At 42.9% G+C, this 19926-nt stretch overlaps 1 protein-coding gene across 6 annotated transcripts in view; it reads left to right on the top strand.

The window, feature by feature from the left end:
- RBFOX2 (RNA binding fox-1 homolog 2) overlaps window positions 1-19926 on the top strand; it is a 170129-nt gene that overhangs the window by 24496 nt on the left and 125707 nt on the right. For 4 of the 6 annotated variants that reach the window (XM_077783380.1, XM_021554068.3, XM_021554069.3 and 1 more), the window contains exon 2: window positions 10453-10503. The exons of the other annotated variants lie outside the window; for them this stretch is intronic. In XM_077783380.1, coding sequence (XP_077639506.1) covers window positions 10453-10503 — 51 coding nt within the window. The remainder of the gene's footprint in view (window positions 1-10452; window positions 10504-19926) is intronic. 6 annotated transcript variants of the gene reach the window in all.

Below are 19926 nucleotides of genomic sequence, written 5' to 3'. Positions count from 1 at the left end.
TTTAACTAAACCTAAAGCTCATGCATTGGAGGCATGTAGGATGCTCCAGGGAGGAACTGTGTCTCCTGCCTGACAGACCCAGATCTTGTAGTCTCCCAGGTTCCTGGAGTGTAGCAGCCTGGGGCTTTAATACTGCAGGCACCACAAAGCTCTATGGCACCTTTCTTGACCTTTCACAGGCCCAATTTCTTCCTATGAGCTCGTGCTGTTTAATCACAATCTTACTTTTGTTGTTGATGGCTGTATTTACACACGGAATGTGTAAAATTATCCAATACCTGAGACTGCTGGAAGTCTCTCACATAATTTTTCCATTAATACATAAAGTTCTCATCCCATCTGGGCAGAATACAAGCAGCAGCAGCTATTCTGTTATAAGCATTCCCATCTGGACCAAACTGAAGAATTCAGACCACTTGCAGATACCTCTCTGGTAAATTCTGCTCTCCCATATTAGCATGATCTTTTTTAGAAAAGTCTTCAGAGAGGCTTGCCTTGCTTCCCCACAATGAAATGGAAACAGTAACTTCCTGTAAATATCTGGTTTGGTCCCTCATAGCAGGTGGATGCTGTTTTGTTTTGTATCTTCCTCTCTTTGCAGAGCAATCTCCCAACTTTTTGTTATTTTTTCTTAAATTTTTGAAACAGAACAGAACTTGTACTTAAACTCAAATTTATTCCAGAAAGGATGTGTTCCTCCTCTGTGAAGAAGGAGATCCTTTGATAAGTGTTCCTCTTCTCCTTATTTTAACAGTGTTCTAGCTGTTACAATTGCTCGCATGGGAATGCTTCATTCCTCCTGCTTAAGTTATTTGCCTAGGTTGGGGCATCAGCTGTAGCCTGCCAGTTTGTGTAGGCTGGGTATTTCCAGTTAGCTTAGGCAGGATTTCTCTTTTTTTCATATGCTTTGCAGTAGGGAAGTGTGACCACAGCTACCATGCAGTAACTCAGGGCAGTCATGTTTAGCAAGAGCTTTGCATGAGCAGTGAGGAGGTTTGTATAACACAAGTAGATTCCATGGAGTCCTTAGTCAGTGGCTTAGAAAACATGTTACTTTAAAATTTCTTCTTTATTATTATTTTTGTAAATTGCACTCTGGTTACAGAGAGCTTTGGCATGTGACCACATCCCATTCCACCTGTCTGTGGCCCATAAGAAGGTGGCAGTCAGCTACAGGGTGGATGTAAAAAGACAGGCAAAGGTATGTTTTCTGTAGTGGCATGGCATTGTGTTATAGCAGGAATCACTCATTACTTTTTGTATGGAATTGCTTAATTGGGATGTTGAAAGGTTAGATTTGATTTTGTTTTGATACCTCTCTACATTTTTGTAGGCAAATGTGTAGCACTCCGGTGTCTAATTAGAAGGAAAACCCTGAAAAATACTGATGTGTGTGGGAGAGATGAATAAGGTAAAGCAAAGAGGGAAGGGTAAAAGCAGGCTTTATTTCTTCGTGGAGATAGCAACTCTTGCAAGGGGAGTAACCCTCTAATAAACTGGTACATGAGGATTTATTCTGGTAAAATTCAACAGTCATGACCTCTGCTTTTCCCTTTTAAAAGACTAATGAATGGCACTTTGGAGACAGACACCCCCTTTGTCTTCAGAACATGTGCTCAGGCACTAAGAGGTTGTTCCCTTATCAGAAGAAGCCTGTCAGGAGTTGAAATGGGTGGATCAGTCTCTGCTGCCCTTCTGATCCTTGCTACCACTGAGGCAGTAGGGGAGCCATCACCATGATGATGTGCTTTGCGTCATGGTCTTTCTGTCCCCTTAAGAACAGAATTAAATCTTTTGTGTGTGTCTGGAATATTTGTTTCTTCTGGAGTGGGTTCTCTCAAATCCATGTGCTGATTTATGGCAGAGAAATGGGAGATTCCAAGGGACAGAATTCAGGGTATCCCTGACTGTGCATAGCTCCCATTTGGGAATATTCTAGCTGTGGAATGACTTGCTGTCCATTTTTCCCGCAGGTTGGTAATTTAGGTGCAATTAGTGCCCTGGATACTCTTGGGGTTTCACTTTGGGGTGTCCCTCATAAGCAGAGGGAGCTGCCGTGCTGTGCAAGTTGCTCTTGCAGCAGCACGAGAGGGGGGTTCATTCTCTTTTAGAGATGCCCTTTTGTTCCCTGCTGTTGCAGGGAGAGGAGCTTTCCAGGAGGGGGATGAAGAGGCCAGACTTAATGGTCTTAAGAGTGGATTTACTATTTTTTTTTCCATTTTGTGAAGGAAGGCCTGGGAGTTGTTTCTCTCTTAACTGTTTCCAGATGGTGCTGCTGGAACACAAAGATTTCTAGTGTGTTTGGGATGGTGGCTCTGAGACCCCCAGCCCCCCAGCGCTTCCTGTGCAGCTCCACAATCCTGCAGGCTTAATCAGAAACAGTCCTGGCTGCTGAGGCAGGCTGCCCCAAGCCCTCTGCTTTCTCCCTCCTCCAGGTTTTTTAACCCCTTGCCATTAGAACTCCAGCCCATCAGCCTGTCCACCTCACTTCTCTCCTTTCTCAAGCTGCCTGTGGGCACTTGGAGTGTTCCAGAGATGAAACTGCATTTGGCTAGACTACTTCAACAATTTATGTCTTTGGGGAAAGAGAAGATGGCTTGTAATGTGAACCTGGGAAAATAATTTCTGTAGCTATGTAGGGCAGCTTATGCAATCAGGCCAGTGTGTCCAGGGCACAGAAAATTTCTCTCACACCTCTTTGCCTGCAGCACTTAGTATACACTATGATTTTGTTAGAGTTGTGTGCTGTTGAGCCTCTATCTCTTTTGTGCCAATTTCCCTTAGAGCGAGCCAGATTTAATTTTATATAACTGCCTCTTCACACCCAGCTGACAAATTAGCTTCAGCTTTTTTCTTCTGAAGGTAATATGACAACTATAATTTCGTTTGCAAAGTAGGAGTACTCTTGTTTGTTTTTAGCCTTTGAGCAACAGCCTGTGAACATTTGTAAAATCAGCCAAGAAGCTTGTGATAAACTGACTTCCCTTCTGGATTCATGGTGTCATCTCCCTCGTCCTATTCTCTCCTGTATTTGCCATCCTGTTTTTTTTCAGAAAACAGAACAGTGAACCGTCTACTCAGGCAAAACTCTGTTGTCCTCTTCACCTTGTGAAAGCTTGTAGTCATCATGTTTGAGCAAGCCAGATTTTCATGCCATGAGCATGTTGCCCTGTAATGAGTTGGCTTAGTGTAAATTATATGTGAAACACTTCCTCAGCCCCATGTAACAATTATGGCATCCAAAGGTGCCCTCAGTGCTGGATTTTAGAGCTTTGTTATGAGCCCTGTCCTGTTTCTGTTGAGTAAGAGCATAAATGAAGATGAACTGCCATTTAAAAATGCTTCTGCTTAGTGGAAGAGGAGGGAAATCAATATTTTGTGCTATTGACTTCTGTGCATGCAGTGTCCTTGCATTTGCTGGATCACAGACGTCACACAGTGCACAGTATTCCCAGAGGCTTTAACTTGCACTGGATCTTTTGTTGCCACGGTAGGTCATGGACCAGCAGAATCTGACTATATTTTCTTTATGTCTGAAGCAGTATGAGGATGGACTACCATATGTAGTCCAAAGAAAGTGTATGTTTTGCACATTTAAATTACACTAAAATAATGAAATCTCATCTATTTGAGTATCTGAAAACATCCGTTAGCTGATCTGGAAAATCAAAAACCTAGCTGGGGGAAAGGCTGTTTCTGACCAGAGACCTACTTCCATTATTTGGAAAAAAAAAAGACAGGGAAGAATCAGCATTGTTATAAAGAATATGTGTAAAATACTTCAATTTTAGCTGTGGAAGTGCTTTTTGTGTATGAAAATCCCCTTTCTCTGCAGCAGTAGACTTCTGTACTGTAACTCCATAACGGACACTGTGCAGCCTTAGTTTGCATTTGTAAACTTGTTGCATCATGAATATTTTAACAGACCTGAAAGTGCTTAAACTTTTCGGTGTGGTTTGGTCAGATGTGTATTTGTCTGTATTCCATTCTGCAGCCTCTGCTATGCCAATCAGTTATTCTTCCTATTGTATACATAAGATTTCACAGAAAAGAAGTGAGAGAAGATTGGAGTTAAGAATATACATATTTCAAAATACAGAAAATTGCACCGACACGTTTGGGTGGTATCACTGGGGCTCTAATTCAACTGAGATGCAGCCATCCCAAAGTTGCCCTGTTCTGTCTGACCACCTTCTGGGCTTCCCTAGCCAACTGCTCCAGACTGTTCAAACTCTGGTCAGGGCAGGAGACTATTTTTATTAATCTGACATCACTTTCCTTTCTTGTCTTTACTGTGTCACTGGGCTCCCCGCCCAGGGAGCCTCTGGCAGGCCTGGCCTCCCTCCAGCTGGGCTCTGCCGGGTCCTGCCCCTTCCCGATGGCCGGGCGGAAGAGCTGCGGTCCCACAGCGGGCTGTGGGTACCATGTCCCTGCTACAGAGCTGGGCGTCCAGCTTTGTGGAGATGAGAGGCTGGAGTGGACACACGGGACAGTGACCCCCTTATGCTGTGGGGCTGCAGGTGGGACCTGTATTCCTTGGAGCCTTCTGAGACATCAGGGACATGGCAGCAGGGGAGCTCTCCTGCTCCATCTGTCCTGCATCCTAGTGGCTTCTGTGGAAAACACGGTATTTTTAGGATATAGGGAAGCCTGGAGCAGGGGAGGGAGGGCCTAGGCCGGAGGCTGCTGTAGCTGCAGCCAGAATTCCAGGAAGGAAGAGGGTCCGGATGAGCCTCTGTCCTGGCCTCTACTGGGCTGCAGAGCAGGGAGCTCAGGGGCGCTTCTCTTCTCTCATGGGCATGGCCACTGGCACTGGGTCTCCTCAGCTGCACCCCTGCTCTTCCCTCCCTCAAGAAGTGGCCTCAGCCATTGGGGGTGGTTGTCAGAAACCAGGACTGTGCTAGCCAGCATTCTTCCCAGCCACCAAGAGCAGCCATGCCGAGATCAGAATCTCAAGCTTGCAGTCCCCACATACACTTAAAAAAAAGAGTAGAGTAGTGGGGTGGATGGGTGAGAAAGGGGGTGAAAAGTTAAGTCCTGCTACTTGCATCCAGGAAATTGTACAGGTTGTTGATGTCAGAGCACTAACAAGGAAGCAAATAAATTGCACGCCTTTGCTAGATGACATCTGCACATGGGGAAAACAGCCAAAGCCATGAAGCAGGTTTAATTGAAAGTGAAGACAGCTGAAGGGAAGTGTCCCATAGTATAGACACAGTTATTGGTGTTGCAGAGTGATTAGCAAGAGCTGTATATCAAATTAGGATAAGTATCGAGGGAGAATATTAAGATCCATTTAAAAACTGCTTAGTTCAGTTTTTCATTAATAATTGGTAATTCACCCTTAGATGCTACTTTCCCCATTAATTTTATCCAAAGACAATTTGGGGTAGGAAACAGCACATACAATTGAGGAGGTAGACTGAATGCATCAGATACACTTGGACAAAGAAATGGTTTTTTCCTTTTTGTTTATATGCAATAATTTGTGCAAGTAAGGGTCTGATAAAGAATTGCCTATTTTCTTAGCAACTGATAATAAGATCAAGGCATTTACAGTTTTAGCAGTGCTCTGCCACAGTTAAATACTAAAAAGCCTTTTTCAAGACAATCCCCCCACCCACCCCGCCTTTCCCCAGCACAGGGTTTCTCTCTTTCCTGTATGCAAGAAGTAGAACAAAAAAGATGGTGAAACCACTGGGCTGTGATGAACAGCACTGGGATTTCTCTCTGGCTCATGATCTTTACTTTTTTGCAACTGTCACTTTCAGATTAATAGCTTTGTAGCCAGCGTTTTCAGACTTTTTTTTTCTTATTGTGAACATCTTATTCACTGTGCTCTGAGAAAGTGGCTTCTGTTTGTCTAGGAGAAGTCTGATAAATGTGTAGCTTGTGCTATCTCATCACTTCAAAATCCCATTTTGCTTTTGGGAGGAACAAGTAATTCTTGTTGCCTTTTTTTTTTGCATTGCTGTATGTAGTCCAAGGGTTTCTGGCTTTCTGATGCAGGGACTCCCTTCTCGCTTCTTTCCAAGCTACCAGGTTGCTGCACCACCCATAGCTCTGAGGGGCGGCCAGAGCAGAGACAGATGAGCTGTTCCTGTGAGTTTTGCTGCTGCTGTTCAGAGCCCAGCAGGTCGTTATGGAACTTGAAAGGACTACATTGACCTCATTCCACTTATCCTGGCATTGTCACTAAAGCAGAAATGCTGCTGATCAGGGAAGAGATTGCTTCGTCATGTTTCTGAGATTATCTTCGCAGTGGAAAGGACTCAGCACTTCAGGCTGAAGCTTGGATTCAGCAGGAATTGATTTTTCCGGCTGGGGGAAATGTGGATGAAGTTGCTAAGCTAACGGTTCCTATGAGCAAAGTTTTAATCTGCAGACTTCAGGTTTCATTTGGCTCTCAGGAAACAGCTGTTGATCAGGCCTCAGTGATTGTTGCATATGGCAAAATGGCAAGTTGTGATGTGAAATTGATTGAGTCTGGGGTGAGGTTAGTCCAAAAATAGGATTATTGCATTCTTAAGCTAAAATTTAGTTTTAATTTTAAGAAAAGGGTAGAAGGACTTTCAGACCTTCCATTATGTGTTAGGGCTGTGATGTTTTCCCTAGAGGAATGACTTTATTCCAGTCCTTTGAGGCCTTTCATAAGTTAGTGCCACCTGCAGTGATGATCACTTCTTAATGGTGTCTTGGTTGATTGGCAGTTCCTTATATTTTGAAGATATGTCTAATTCAGCAGCTCCTAGAACTTGTCAAGTTGAGAGGTATCAAACCCCCCCAGAACTCCAAAGCCTGGCTGTTATGCTTGTGCAGGAGGATCTACTTTGAGCTCCTTGGCATCTGCAAATGACTGTGCTGACTTTATCTTCTGACCTGAGGCAGCACCTGTGACTCAAAGTTTGTGGCACACCTTACTATTGCAAGTGCCAGTGGAAAAGGTCTTGTGTTAGCAAGGCTGGGAAATGGAAGAATGATAAAACTTCGAAATAAATGGATGGTAAAGACTTAGTGGATTTGACTGAGTTGTGAGTTTTATCCTGTCAAATCTAGTTGGCCTGCACAGAGGCTGTCGCTGGGGAACAGCCACAGTGGTCACACATCCTATGGAACTGTGGAAGCCCATGTGTGAGATCATCCATATTGTTTGAATAAAATCCCAATGCGTGTTGCAGAAAGCTGATTTCTGGTATTAGCTTCCAGTTTTATTCTCACTACTCTAAAGCAAATTGCAAGTACCTGAGAAATGCTTTTCAGTGGTAAACAAAGTAATGAAACATCCCAGTGGCAGTTTGATTTGATTTTGCAGGCTAGTGCTGCCTAACTCAATTTCTTTATGAATGTCTGGTTGCATATTGGCATTGAAAGAGAATGTAATTGGCAGGAGGGAGCTGTGCAAAAGAGATGGAGTTATCCGGGGATTCCCTCTCCCATCAGGCTGCTGCCAGAAGGCAAAGTTTGTGCGGTGGGTACTTATCTGTGTCAAACCTTCCCTCTCCCTTTTCCACTTCCATTTTGTGAGATTAGTTTTGTTCATGTGCAGTCAAAGGAGGAGATTGAGCTGTATCCCCAGCCTCTGCTGCCTTAGATTGCCTACTAGCAGGGGTTTTCTGTCTGGATGTTGCTGGACTGTGCTGTTCCAGTTGCAGGAGTTTAACGCTTTCACTTCTTGCTCTGTTTAGTTTTCAACAAAAGCAAACTCTGTATGGAATAATCATGCAGCAGGCCCCAGATTCACCATTAGTGACCTGTAAAATTGGCAGCACTGGAGATTATTGGCAGGAGACGGTTTCCCTAGGCGCTTCCTGCCTTCTCTTGGAGAGTTAAGTTCAATTAGAGCAATGATACGCACAGCAGGGATTTTGCAAAGAGTCCAGTACTTGGTGGTAGCATTGCTGTATGAAAGGCAAAGAGATATCTTTGGCCTTTTCATGACCTTACTGCTCCAGCTGCTGACCTCTTTCTAACCTCTGCTATCTCAGAACTCTCACTAAGGTGAAAAGTAAAAAAAGAGGTGAAATCCTTTTTCACCTCTTCTTTTACATCCTGATGCAACCATATCCCTCAGACATTTTTAGTCTGTATTCTGTGAGGTTTGTCCTCCAAAAAATAAAGTACAGATTGTGGAATGTGGGGAATTTCCCCCTCCATTCAATTTTTCTTGTTTCTTTCTAGCTTCTTACGTATTGTGGACTTCACTCAGATCTCTGTAATCATCTTTCTCTTCAGACTTCTGTGATTTGCTTCTACTTTCGAAACTGTTTGGTTTCTAGCTGTGGTTTCTCGGCATCCAGGTCCTGTGATTTCAGGAAATCCCACAAAGTTCATTTCTGTCTCTTTTCTGTCACAGCCTTGTGATGACAGTCCCTCTTTATTAGTCTCTTATGTGAAGAACATCATCCTGAAAATAACAATTATATTTTCCTTTCTTTATTATAACTTTCAGCTTGCATTCACTGCCCATATCTTTAGTATCTGTAAGGCCAACTTGTCCATTAATTCCTTAGTCTCTGTGTAGAAATCTTTCTGGCTTTCAGGGTATTGAGAGAGACTTGCACAGGAACTTGTCTGGGATACTGACCTTGTTTATGGTATTTAGACATATATTGGTAAACTGTAGTTTGCAGGATAAACAATCACAGTGCTTATAAAATGTACTTACACTGGGGGAGAAAAAGACTAACCGTACATTTCCATGGTGGTGGTTTTTTGTTCTTACTTAAGTTCGTAGTTAAAACCCAAAAACTTTGAGTGGTGCTGTAGTTGAGGGTCTCCATTTACTTCTGTGTTTTTCCTTCTGTTTCTGAATAGTTTGAGGAGTTTTGTGCTTAACCTGTTTTCTGGCTGTTAGTGTTTGAGAAGAATGTACTCACACAGTGCCCAGCTTAATTAATTACGGTTAATCCCCAAAAATTGGCTGCTAAAAGTTTTGTTGTCATTGAAGCTTTCATACTGTGCATGCTACTGTAGCATGAGAGTGTGAGGAGAGGGTGATTGGTTCCTGACGGGTTTCTACAGAGAATCCTCTGGGCAGGCTTGAGGTAAAGAGGAAGAGAGGGAGGATGGATACAAACTTTAAATAGCATTGCTGTTCTCTGCACTGAAATAATAGCACCTTGCTTTTCAGCAGGAGTTATGTTAAATTGTGTTTTGTGCAAACTGTGAAATTGTGCCAGTGGCCACATGCCCTGTGTAGGGTAGTAGACCTCTCTCTGGTAACAGCTGGCTTTCATTCAAATGTCCCAGCACAAAACCTAAAACATCTCAACAAAACCTCTTTCCTGACAGTGATTGTACATCCCAGTCAGCTTCATGCCCATAATGTATTTGCTTTTGACAATTTGAGATGATTTTGCTGTGTTTTGTCAGGGCCTCTCTCTCCCTCCTCTCCTTCTCAAAGAGCTACTGGAGAAAGTGCAGGGCTGACTTAAGAGTTCCTCCTCACAAGTCATAACAGGAGATACACTTAGAAAATGATTGTGGAGGGTGGCTGTTTCCTTTGCTCCTCCTCCTCCTAGCATTCTGCTGGGAGTTGTTTGTGAATGCATAGGGGTACCAGGGTGGAACTGATACAGATTTTGTCTAGTTTAGTTTTTCATCCATGCATGAGGCATCAACCAAGACACGGATCTCCTGAGGCATGTGAGTGCCCTTTCCCCCTGCAAAGAGGATGTGTTGGAGGGAGAGGAACCAAAAATAAATTTAGAAACAGAAATGAACATTTAGAAATTATTATGTTATCTTAATTCCCACTGCACTGCTAAAATAGAGATGGGTCTGGGAATTTCATAGAGAAATTCAAGAAGTGTTGGAGGTTCATGTATTCCTGCAGAGAGGACGATGGAGCTGCCAATATGTGACAAAATGTGTGGGCTCAGAGTCTCTTCTGGGCTGAAGAAATAAGGCCTAGAGGATTGATTTCCTGTTGGGAGTGTTGAGATATTGCACAGGCTTACCGGAGTGTTTGAAGTTACATTGACTACTTTTAAAGTTAATATTAAACTATTGATATTGTTTTGAAAAGAAAAAAACACAACACATTTACAGCTAATGTTTAGGGAAGCATTTCTTCAAGGCTGGGTGAGGTGCACAATAGCTTCTGTAATTTTGTATTGTTTTGCTCAGTTTTCATCACAGTAAATGTGTTTGCATATCAAAATTTTTTTTAAAAGGATGTAACTGATATTACAGAGGGTAGGATTAGTTTATGCTTATTTTATGGCTTTGATTTTTTTTTTTTTCGTCTACACAATTTGGCATATACAGTTGAAAATAAATTTTAGCTGCATTGGCTTACATGGAAAAAAGGAAGTTGGCAGAATACTTTAGCTCATTGTTCCCCCATTTCATGCAGGGTCTTGTCTTTGGCTGAGTTAAGACAGGCCTATATTTCCTTGCTTTCTATTCCTTGTAACTCCTACATTCACTCTTGATTTTCTTGTCTTGCAGAACGAGCCTCTGACTTCAGGTTATCATGGATATCCAGCAAGAGACAATCAAGTAAGTGTCTGATTGCAGTAAATATATGTGTCCGTGCATCTCTGTGCAATTAGGGGTGTTTTGTCTGACAGTTTCCTGGCTGTCATGTTATGGAGGGGGCATAGTTTTGTTCTATTGTGGATTGTTTGTGGAGACATATGTGATTAATTGACTGAGTTTTTACAGCTTCCAGTAGTATGTGGCAAGGTGCCTGTTAAGGGGATAAATATCATCCACATTACCAACACCTCAGGAAATTCTTGATTCTTTAAAATGTCACAGCTTAGAATCCCTGTCCTAAGCTCCCACTGTATCTCCTCAGTGTTAATGAATGTAGATGTTTAGTGCCAGTACATGCTTGGCCCTGTTTTATACTTATTGCTGTAATTCTGGCATCTGGGGGGCAAAACAAGACTGAGTTTTTGTGAGAGTCTGCTTTGCTGGTGGAGTAGGGAATGACACGTCCTGTTGGGTTGTTTCTAATATCTGTGAACTTGTCTTGCATTCCTTTCAAGTCCTGCAGGACCCCTGCCCCTTGCTCTTATTCAGGATGCGTTCCTACAGCAGTAAAAATTACATTGTTCAGTGCACTGCATCTGTAAGCATTCTCTTGCCTCCTGACAGAAGACAGAAAAATCCAGCTGATGAATTTTCACAATGGAAGGAGGAGATGCTTTGGAACAAATGAAGTTTAATGGTTGTAAGATACAACTGTCACACATTAAATCTCCCTTCTTAGAATGAAATTTTTTTCAGTGTTCTGCAGTGCTACTGCAAAGCAGAGTATGAACCAGTGTAGCAGGAAATTAATATGCACAGAAAATCAATAATGCAGCACATTCCAGTAATGAGCAAATAACAAAACCAAAATCAAATTCTTTAATACTCTCAGGTACTGCTATATAAAGAAAGTGATTTTCATCATCCCTTGATGAGGTCTGGGTATATGTAATAACAGCTTAATGGGAGATGTTTTTATGAAGGAAGTGCAGCATAGTGCAGCTTCAGCAACCGAAGAGCTTAAATCTTTGGTGCTTGGTATGTGAGTATGAGTTCATAGGAGGAAATTATTCAGAATGTCTTCTGGGTTATATTAAACTGCTAACTAGCACAAATAAATGCTACACACTGGGATGCTGTGAGAGTTGTGTTCCTACTCTGTCCAGGCTAAGTGAGGTAGGCTAGCTTGTGAGGCAGAACCAGCCAGATCATTAAAGTGGTTCATATCTGCTTTTGGCTTTCCCATTCTAGTAGCACCTTCTGTATCTTATTATGGTGCTTCATTTTACCTACCCATTTAGGGGTGTTTTGATACCTGCCAGTGCATCCCGCTTCCCAGGTTTCCTCTTTCTCATCCCATAAGTTCTGTTCTGATTTGAATATCCAAAACTGCTGTTGCTGGCAGGTTGCTAGATCAGTGTAGATGGGCATGGGAAGCTGTACTACAGCCAGGATCTGAAATGAGAATTACAGCTTCAGCTGTAATTCTCATTTCAGCCCTGGAGAGCTCTGTATGGGTAGGCACAGGGAGTAATGAATGCTAGCAAGTGTGTGCATGTATTACTGATGGCAGATAGCTTTATGAAATTTTCTTGGAGGACAAACAGCTGCAGTTTAACTTGTGTGTTTTCATTTAGCAAATGCTTGTAAAAATACTTTTTACCTGTTTTTTGTTTTGTTTTTTTTTTTCTTCCTGCTCTCTACAACATTTTGATCTGTAATAAGTATTTGTCCTTCTGTCTTGCTAGTGTCCCTGAGGCAGCTTAAATTCAGGTCTGGTTTTCACTAATGAGGTTTCAAGGCTTTTAGCTAATCTGATTGCCAGCCTCTAACTTGATAGCAGCAGAAAAAGGGCTGGGGCTGGTGTGGGAGAATCAGCAATGGCTGATCCATCACCTGCCTTTTTGCACTGGGAAAGGAAGTGATGTGGGAATATGTGGAGGGGTCCCCACCTGTAACAAAGTAATTATGAGATACAGGAGCAATTGTGTTGGATTTCCTCAAATTAGGAGCTGGATTTGAGCTGGTGAGGGTAAGTCAGTGTATTGTGCTCTTCCCCATTATACTTCTTTACTGTAAGTACTTCTACTGTGGCTTTTTCCACAGTGTTTTCTTAAGGAGAAGTAACAAAGCAAAGCTTATTTTTAGGGCTTTTCATCCTGTGACCACAGTAGTCAAATTCTGCCCTTTCTTTCACTTTATGTAGCATCCTACTCCTCCTTCACTTGTTTGAATGCCTTTTTCGTTCCTTCAGGCTCTGAATGCTGTTAATTGCTGGCTGCATACCTTTCACTGTGCTGTTTTTACACCCTCTAGTGGTTAAATCATACCCAGATGTTCCAGATTATTGGAGTTTTAATTCCTGCCAGTGGAAATGTGTGATTGGTATAAGTCCTGACTTTGGGCATTTGGGAGTACTTAGGTCTCCAGAACAGAGTTTATTTTTTATCTTTCCCCACATATTTAAGCGTTCTGTTGTCACCATGCATAGGCAGCAGTACTGAAACAAATGAGATGAGGTTCATGTTGAGGCTCTCTCTCTCAGAATTCTGGTGTTGTGTGATTGCTTTATGATAACCCAAGGCCCTGGGTGGTTTTAAAGCCCCTTTGTTCCTCCCCTGCCCTACCAAAGTGTTGTTTGCTGGACTTTTTGTGGTCATAGGACCTGGGGAGCATGTGTGCTAAATCATTATTGTATAAGTTTTCCTAAAAAAATGCTTTCTGTTGCCAAAGTGTTGCACTACTGGATCTATGTTACAGTCCTATAAGGAGCTGGAGAGCTCTCTGAGACTGTTCTCAGAATTCAAGGTTTGCTCTGGGGATGCATAATGGCCATTCAGGAATGGCAGGATACCCTTCCTTTTCCCAGAGCTAGCTAGGTTGATGGCAGGGACAAAGCCCTGTGGTAAAGGGAAAATGACAGAACATTAGTGTAACGTTGCTAACTGAGATGAGAACCAGGTCTTTTGGTGAGGAGAGCTTATTCCCTGGAGACTATTCAGTTTTTCAGCCCTCTAGGTCTGCCAACAAAATGGTATTTCTTTTTTTGTAATGCAAGCGCCTGCCTAAAATGCAGTGAACCAAGACTTTTTTGCTTCATTTCCCAAGCTGTGACAAACAGCTCTGAGGTACTTTGAGTTGGTCTCAACATGGAAAATGAGTGGTACAGCTATCCTGATACAGCTTTTACATACAGACAAACTCATGAAGAATATGTATTCTTCTTCCAGAAGGCTGTTGCATGCTGACTGTGCCAGCTCATTTTGTATATAGCCAAGGCCTATATTATATTGCTCTAGTGCTTTTCATGTCCAAGTGTATTAGACATGATATCTGAGATTTGTTAGAGTGCTGAATACTGGCACATCTGTGGCAGAATTTGGCAGCTGCATGGAATAATTTTGTTCCCCAACAGGAAGCAAAATAGCAAGAGCACCTTGTTTAGCTGCCACTAAAGGGAAGAGAGGAGGAGAGAGAGTTTATGGAAGCAGAAGGTAATTGCACACACCAGAACTGGGTCAGGATGTTAGAGCTATTATACCTCTTCTGTTATGGAAAGTGGTCCTCGGCTATCACAACATGTTAGGATATTGGTTTCAAGCCTCTTTTAAAAGCTTGTACTTCCCTAAGTACAATTCTTAAATCAAACAGGGCCATTGGCTTGGTGCTGATGTGGTGGAAGCATTGTTACTTACCACAAGTGACACTTCCTTCAACAGCTTAATTTCAGTGACTGTTTTTCCATCTGGGCACTCACTAGGCCTGACCTGTTGTTCTCCTGTATGTAGATGAGGCTGCAGCCCAAGGTAGTGTGTGCCTATGGCAACTGCTAGGAACAGCTTTATCAGTATCCTTTCAGTTTGGAGTTCAAGCTTAAGGTGAAATGCTGTTAAATCCTCTCAAATTGTCAGCCTTTTCCCCTGGGTCTTCACTCACTTGCTGCATTGGAATATCTGACAGGGCATCACAGGCTCCAGGCGGATGTGTGCGCTGCCTTCTCTGGGCCACAAGCTGGTGAACAGCAGGGGTGGCAGCCTGTGAGAACAGGAAGCCTCCCCATTGCTTTTTTTCCCTCCCTGTTTGTTTTCTTTGCCTAGTCCCTTCTAATGTGGGGAGTTTGGCAAGGAAGACCTTCATCCTGAGATGTGAAGGGTGTGTGAGAGGGCTCACGGGGAGGCAGGACAGCAGGTCACTGGGCTTCCTGTTGGAGCTGGCTGCACAGAGGTGCTGCTGCTCATTGGCAGTCTCTTGGCAGCAAACAGCAGGGATCTCCACACAGAGTTCAGTGGGGGAAACCTGTCCTCTCTCATCTCAGTGGTCTGAGACTCCTTCACCTATCTTCCTCTTCTCCATTATGTAGATGAAGTGTGAATTTGGGCATATTGATTAGCAGCTTAGTGTCCAGCATTCATTAGGATATCCACCCCCCCAAAAAATCTCGTGATTTAGTACCAACAGACTTGAGATGCTCTTGCTATGAAGCAAGTAAAAATGTCATCCTGGGGGAAAATGGTTTGGTCACTTGTTTGTTTTCACTTTGTACCATGATAGCACCAACCACAGTCTCTCTAGTGCCCTACTTGGTCAGTATTGTAACTAAGACTCCTTGTCTCAAAGTTCAAATCTAAGTGGTCTTCCTGAAAAGTTTTAGTTTTTGATTTGTTTTCCTCCTGACCATGAAAATAAACCGTCCAGTGTGTATGTTGTGTGGCTCTGTAACCTGTGAGGTGTGGCTCTGTAACCTGTGAGGTGGTGGCAGTGGAAGGGTAAAGTTTTCAGGAGCTAGAAAGGAGCATGGTTTGTGTGGCTTTTGATTGTTTGTTGCCTTACACTCTTCATTTGAAAAGTGCATTTAATACAAATCACTAAACTTGGGGGCAGAGAGAGGTTCTAGAGAGACTCAAATAAAGTCTTAACACCTTACTCTGTGAGTAAATAGTCAGGACAAAGATCAGGAAGCTTCTGAGATCCTCCACATAAAATGGAGAAGACCAGACTTGGTATTTTTGAGGAGTCCCTCTTGGCTTGAAAGTAATCAATCCGAAATCTGGGATGGGATCAAGCTAATGAGGGAAAACTGCTCTAAGCACTTTCCTTTTGTTTAAAATCAGGTGGATTAGGATAAATTTGCCAAACCTGCTGCATCCTGGCTCCTACAGCCTCTCTTCAGGCAAGCAATGAAATGTTTCCACACTGTACTAGACAGGACTGAAGGGATATTCTATTACTGACTTACCTGCAGTGTCCCATAGAAAAGAATGGGCGTCATTTCAGAGAATGTAGTCTGGGCAAAAATGTCCAATGTACTCAGGAGGTGAGAAGCATCTGTGGGGCGCTGCACACAAAGGGGTTCAAGAGTGTGTAGTGGGAGAACTGCTGGGATGTTACTGCTTCATGAAGCTATGAAGAATTTGGGCCAGTTCAGATGTGCTTATGGAAAGCCATTTAACACTGCAGGAGGGAAGGAACTTGAGAAGTCCTTTACCAGGTTGCATCCCACACTACTTAAAACTCGCAGTACATTCAGAAGGTAAAAACGTGTTGAGAGAGTGAAGATAGGTTAAAACAATGTAAATTGTGGTATGTGAGAAGGAAGATAGTGAACAGAATGTTTAGCTAAAAACTGAAGGAGGAGTTGGTTACAGATTGAAGTTTAAACAATTAAGGATGAGTTGGAAAAGCAAGATCCACTGAGACTAATCTGGTGGTGCATCTCCCCTGAATCCAGAACTGTCTTGGTCAGGCAGGCACTTGCTAGATCATTTGAAGCATGAAGAAGTGGTTCCTTGTTTTCTCAAGTGCAGACTATATCCCTAAGATAGTGTGGAGGAAAGATACAATATGTGGGATTAAAAATGTTGTAAGACACAAACCACCAAATAGCTTAGCTTGTTATAAACCTTTCTGAAATTTCACTCTGAACCAAGTTTCTGTGCTTATATTGGCCAATAATTTGCCACATTCCCCCAAATCTCATTTCCTTTGTTTAGCAGATTTCCTAGCATCAAACCTCTTAAATAATACAGGAAGCATAATGTCTTGCAGTTGACATAAGTCTTGCAAATAGATCACTCTGGCTGTGTATTTATTCCCTTCTTCCCTCATGTCTGCTGTCTTTCTAATCTCTGAATACAAGGCACAGAATCCTTTCCTTCCAGAGCCCTGAATACCTTCCAGAAACATATCCAGTGAACTCCATGCCCAGTGCATGCCTTTCTCATAATCAATAACAAAAGATAGTAAGTAATCACGTGGAAAAAATTTGTAAGAGAAATAGTTAAGGAGTGCACCTAATTCAGATACATGGGAAGACTTCCTCGATGTAAACTCCTTAAGACCTATAAACAGCTTCTCAAGGGAAGTAACAAATACCTTGCTGATGAATAGGCTGGCCAAAGCTCTGGGGTTGTAAGGCGTTGGCAGGAAATGGGCTTGGATGATGTAATGCAAATTCCTTTCATGTTTGAGTCCTCTGATTCAAGCAATTTCTCATCTCTGCTTAAGGGTTAAAGAGAGGAAATTTGAGTCATCCTTGGGAGAGTACCAGGAGACCACTTTTTCTCCTATGGTGACCATATGAGTGTTATTCCATGTCTTATCTTGGAGATTCCCAAGGCCCTCAGTTCCTTTGTCAAGAGGGACAGCATCTTGTTTAGATTTTCCCTTCTGAATGATTGCTCCAGAGTGTGACATGTGTGTTAGAAGTAGTCTGGATCAGTTGTAGGACTAAAACCAAATGGTGCAGAGAAAATGGCCTGTTGATAACTATGATACCCTATTGAGGGCATGAAAGTAGCTATTCTGGGTCAGACAGAACGCCTCTGCCTTCCAGTGTTGTGGCTTTGACAGTGTCTAATAGCAAGTACTTAAAACAGAGGGAGCAGCGCCAAGATTCAGTGATACTTCCCCTCTGCTGTGCTCTTGAAGCAATCCTGTGGCTTTGGGATTTCCTGGTTATAGATTTTTATTCTTTTTTAAAGTCACCTGTGATAGATTTTTTTTTTCTTTATTGAATTTCTCTAAATGGTTTTGGAGCCTGTCTAAACCTTTGGCATCCACAGCATCCTGTGGCAACAAGTCCTTACTTTAGGTTTTTTTTTTTAATGGGGTTAAAGCTCTTCGTACATCACTGACTTAAAACTGAGGTGGCTTTAAAGCTCTTGGGTGACGGGGACTTGGGGTCCTCAGCATATACATATATATCTGTATAAATAGATAGACATATATATGCATAGATAGATAATATAGGTATCTACAGATAGATAGCTATATATCTATAGCTATATATATAATTTTTTTAAACCCCTTGAATAATACCTGTGCAGCTGTTATTTCTCGGTACCCGAAGGTGCTGCAGCGCGTTGCTGACGGACAGCCCGTGCAGCTGGGAGGCTGGGCTCAGTGCCGTGCCGTGCCGTGCCGTGCCAGCGGTGCCCCGGGGCCGGGCGGCGCTGGCGCTGGGCTGCCGGGAGAGGGCAGCCGGCGCACGGCCAGCGCGCCCCGCCCGCCCCGCCCGCGTCCCGGGCACGCCGCCGCGAAGCTGTGTTTAAAGGGATGGGGAGAGGGCAGCCCCTTCGTGCGACCTGTGCCGGCGTTTGGTTCGCTGAAGAATCACGGTGGAAAAGGTTTCCACAAAAGTCTTTGATCTGTAAGCAGAGGCAACATCCAGGAGGGGTGTTGGAGGAGGAGTGCTCAAAATAGATTTGCTTTTAGAGGGGAGCCTAAGCGGGCACTCTCTAGGCTTTCCTGGCTTGAGCAGGCTCCTGGCCCGAGCTGGTTTCTTCCAGAGGGAGGGGTGCTGCCCAGCACTGCTGCTGCTCAGAGGGCACTGTGGAAGATGGTCTCCTCCTCTGGGCACACAGAGCCTGTCCTGCAGTGGTGGGTTTTCTCCAATGTGCATTCCGCACATCATGAAATCTCACAGCTTTCAAGTGAATGAAGAGCATGTATGTGAATAAATATTATTCTTGCATCTTGACTTTTTTTAAAGGCCGCTGGAGATCCCAAGAAATTCAATTGGTCAGTGCAGTTACAGAATGTGGAAAGACGCTGAAAAAGATCAGATGCTTATGGTCAGATCCTTTACTAAAAAAATTAAGCCAACAGCAGACATACATTGCTAATTTTTAAGGGCTAATCATGTCAGATCAATTTAGTTTTTTCATTTGACATGGCAGCAGGCCTGGCAGACAGAGAAAGCTACTGGCTTTGGACATAGTCCCACATGACCTTTACATAAACTAGACAAATGAAAGGTGAAATTAAGAAGGGGCTGAACGCCTCATTGGAAAACCATATGTGGACCAATTATATCATGCTTTTCTCTGTGTTTGTTTCTGATCTGGAGTCTTAACGTGGTCTGGCTTGGCTGTTCTGCTGTTCTCCACTGCTTATCAAAATTGAGGGTAATAAAACAGTGGCTGAACATATGTATGTGCAGGGGCTGGCAGGCTTTGAAAGGTGGGATTAGAAGTTGGAAAGGTCTTAGTAAATTCCAGAAATGCCCTGAAATCCAACAATGTGAAATTAAACAAAACCAAGCTGTATTAACAAAAGAAACTGTATATGCAATATAAAATGGAGACCAACTGGGTAAGCACTAATATCCAAGGAAATATCTGGGGTAATAGGAGATAACAAGCTGAGTATGTGGTGCTGGTTTTTGTAATCTTGAAAATCTGGAATGCATTTCCAGGTGTGTCAAGTAAACTGCAGAAGACAGTGATTTTTTGCAGCTTAGTACAGCAAGCGGAGCACTGTGCCTACTTTTAGGCACTTCAGGAAGTACACTGGTAAAATCTGGAATGTATCCAGGGAAGAACAAGAAAAGGAGGCTCAGGGAGCCTGACATAGTAGGAAAATACTAAGCTTGTTCCTTCTTTTAAAAAGGACAGAGTAGAAAATATGGAGGATGGGGATTGATTATTTAGTATGTCCATTGAAGACGGATTAATTGATATCAAGAAAAGCTTAAATTGGATATTGCAGAGTAAACCAACATTTTCTGATTCAGTGTTGTGAAGTAGTAGAAGGGTAATTTAGGGGATCAGAGTTCCAGTTTCTAGGAGTCTGTAATAACAAGTTAGGCAATCCTGATGGATATTTGTCTAAACATGCTCTGTGTTCTCTCTGAGCATGGAGGACCTCTTGTCTGCCCTACCCTGTATTTGTGTTATTTTGTGACAATCAAAAGCCAGTTGTTACCACTGACATTATTCCACAGCCATATGACTGCTCTTTCTCTGTTTTTTGGGGTGTTCTTTTGGTACATGTCTAAATTGTAAGGAGGTTCCTCTGCTCCTGTGTGATCTTGAAAGTGCCCAAGACCCTTTCTTTGTGACAGCTGCCTCAGCTCTATTTCTTCCTAAGCTTGCTTACTACTAAAATGATGCAGGGTACTCAGCATCTCTGAGTCAGTCCTTCGTTCTGTCTCACAGTATGCTA

Source organism: Lonchura striata, chromosome 5 (genome assembly GCF_046129695.1).
Source record: "Lonchura striata isolate bLonStr1 chromosome 5, bLonStr1.mat, whole genome shotgun sequence".
Lineage (NCBI taxonomy): Eukaryota > Metazoa > Chordata > Aves > Passeriformes > Estrildidae > Lonchura > Lonchura striata.
The sequence above is the reverse complement of the archived record's forward strand: the minus strand, read 5'-3'. Positions and strand labels throughout refer to the sequence as shown.